Source organism: Brassica napus, chromosome C5, assembly GCF_020379485.1.
Source record: "Brassica napus cultivar Da-Ae chromosome C5, Da-Ae, whole genome shotgun sequence".
In the NCBI taxonomy this organism is placed as follows: domain Eukaryota; kingdom Viridiplantae; phylum Streptophyta; class Magnoliopsida; order Brassicales; family Brassicaceae; genus Brassica; species Brassica napus.
The window spans coordinates 53,179,502-53,182,057 of record NC_063448.1 but is presented as its reverse complement, the minus strand read 5'-3'; the positions used below and the strand labels follow the sequence as shown (position 1 = coordinate 53,182,057).

Sequence of the window (2,556 nt, the reverse complement as noted above, 5' to 3'; positions counted from 1 at the left end):
CGACGACGTGTTTCGTCGGTATGTCGTCGGAATAACGATATTCCGACGAAATTCCGACAATTTTTTCCCTCAGAATCCTTGATGTTTTCTTGTAGTGTACGGACAGTACTCTTGGTCGATGAGAACAGGAGTGCTAACATTGTCCATTGTGATATCCTCAAAAATAATGTTGGAGGCGATACCGGGGGGAGATCCAGGCCATGTCTTGATGCGAACACCATTACTGGTGTTCTTGATGAGGCATTTCCTCACGGTGACTCCTCTGACTGGTTGCTCATTAGGGTACCTTCCAAGACTTCCTACAGCAATGCCGTGTCCTGGTCCACATTCCACATTCTCAACAATGAGATTTTCAGTACCATCTCCTATGGAAACGCAGTCATCTCCGGTTTTAACCTTTGCCCCTATTAAGTTCACGCCAATGGACCTTCCGATGTGGATACCATCGGTGTTGAGACTCTCCGGAGGTGCATCAATACCAATATTCTCAAGAGTTACGTTCTTGCAGTTGAGAACGTTCATGTGGAAAAGTTTGCTGTTCGTTGATGTTATGCCGATAATTTTCGAGTTTGTTAGACCCGTGAATCGTATGTTCTGTTACCAAAAAGCATATATACTCATTTAAATATAGTTTATTATCATTAAAATTATAGCTAACGTAAGTGAATGTTCTTACAATGGGGAGAGAGTTGCACTTTCCAGTTTTGGCGCAGTCATTGGCCTTCCAGGCGAGTGAGCCTTGACCGTCGAAAATGGCTCCGTTTCCGTTCAAAGTGAAATCAGCAAGATTAGTAAAATCAACCCATCCAGAGTTAGGCTTAACGGCAGCGACCGTAGCTGGAGCTTTCATATTGCCACTCATTTCGAAAGTGACGGGACCCTTGCATGGACCTAAGAACTCACCAAATAGTCACCCTTTGGCACTGTAATCGTGCTCGGTCCTGGTGCTTCACATGCTGTTTTCCACACAGCCGTAAATGCCTATATATAAAAACCATACGTAACTTAATAAAATAAATGAGAATAAAAACGTATAATATATGTAATATCAGATTTGGTACGTACCGCAGTGTCATCGGTTGTTCCGTCTCCTTTGGCTCCTGCTGCTTTAACGTCAAGTGATCCTGCGGCTCCTGCGGCTCCTGCTGGTGCAGCTGCAAGGCCTCCTGCGGCTGCTGCTGGTGCTGTAGCTCCAACCGGTGCAGCTGCATTGCCTCCTCCGGGAACCGTAGCGCCAAGCGGTGCAGCTGCGCCGCTTCCTTTGGGTCCTGGATCAAGGGGTGCCCCGGTTGCTATTGTGTTGGAAATAACCACTACTAATACAAGAAGTACCGTCTTTGCTCTGCGCAAACCCACCATTTTTATTCTCTTTGATTTTGTCTTATTTATACTAGCTTTTTTTTTTTTTTTTTTTTGTTTTTATTGTTTTTGGTTCTGATGATGAGACGAAAGTCCGTTTTATAGCAGCGCAGAAGGAAATTGAAAACCACAAACTCCTTCTAACTAGCTAAAAATAGAATGATATAGAATTAGCAAATCATGCGCGATATCCTTCTGACTTGGTGCGTTTTCTATAAATGGGGTGTTATTTATGTCAATATAACTTCCATTTTTTTCATATAGCTAAAAATATACGTAAACATGTTCTCTTTTTTTAACATGTAGTTAAGTATATATTTATTTACACATAAATATTTGAGAAATTCTCTTATATAGTCATTTTAGTTTAATTTCACAAAAAAAAGTTTTACTGGAGGGTATGCATTTATACCCTTAAGGTTAACTAATATAAGACTTATGGTTTAGATCAAGGGGTTGGGTTTTGGGAATGAATTAAATTTTAAAAATAAAAAATAAATATTAAAAAGTTTCAAAATAAAAAAAGCTATTTTGAATATTTTTTTAGAACTATTTTTATGACAAACACTTAAAATGGCTATTTGAAAAAATTGTCATAAATATTTACATATATATTTTATTTAAATATACTTTCATCATAATTTTAAAACTTGTGTCTCATCTTAGAGTGAACAATATTCCAGTTTACGACTTGGTTTTTGTTCGGTTTTAGGGACGACAAAAGTTGAAATTTGGTTTACTTTGATGCAAGTTATTTTGGTTTAGTTTGGCTTTTGTCTAAGTTATGTTCAAGTTTAGTTAAAATATGCTCAAAACATAAATAAATATTTACTGAGATAATATTATATTATATTATGTATGATATGTTCACATTTGGTTTCAATACTTGTTATTAAAAATATACTTTCGATTAAATGTGATTCTATGTAAGCACAATGTAGGGACCAAGTAGAATCTAATAGAATTCTGATCTTAGTTATTTGAGTTAATTTACAATGGTATGCCACTCATTAATGTAAGTTTTTTTTAATTTTTTATTTAAATAGCCTAGAATAGATACACTCCTATAATTATGGGAGTGCATCTTTTATTCTTCAATCAATTGTTTAATTCTTGAAAATAGTTGTAGGCAAAAATCCATATATGTTAATGTAACCGATTGTGCACATAAATATATTTCATACGATTTCCAAAATA

The 2,556-nt window shown here is 36.3% G+C and overlaps 1 protein-coding gene across 1 annotated transcript; it reads right to left on the bottom strand.

Annotated features, from left to right (window-relative positions):
- Window positions 1–1,431, bottom strand: LOC106399073 (exopolygalacturonase clone GBGA483-like). Its single transcript, XM_022703042.2, has 3 exons — window positions 1,066–1,431; window positions 677–981; window positions 1–594 (listed from the first exon to the last, which is right to left on the bottom strand). The coding sequence occupies exons 2-3, from the start codon at window positions 860–862 to the stop codon at window positions 70–72; spliced, it is 711 nt and encodes a 236-aa protein (XP_022558763.1). The 5' UTR covers window positions 863–981; window positions 1,066–1,431; the 3' UTR covers window positions 1–69.
- Window positions 1,432–2,556: the final 1,125 nt, after the last annotated feature.

Bases quoted from the DNA above. Each gene is read 5' to 3' on its own strand.
- LOC106399073 (XM_022703042.2), bottom strand. From the start codon at position 862: ATGAGTGGCAATATGAAAGCTCCAGCTACGGTCGCTGCCGTTAAGCCT. The intron at 595-676 runs GTAAGAACATTC...TTTTGGTAACAG, and splicing joins AGTGCAACTCTCTCCCCATT to AACATACGATTCACGGGTCT.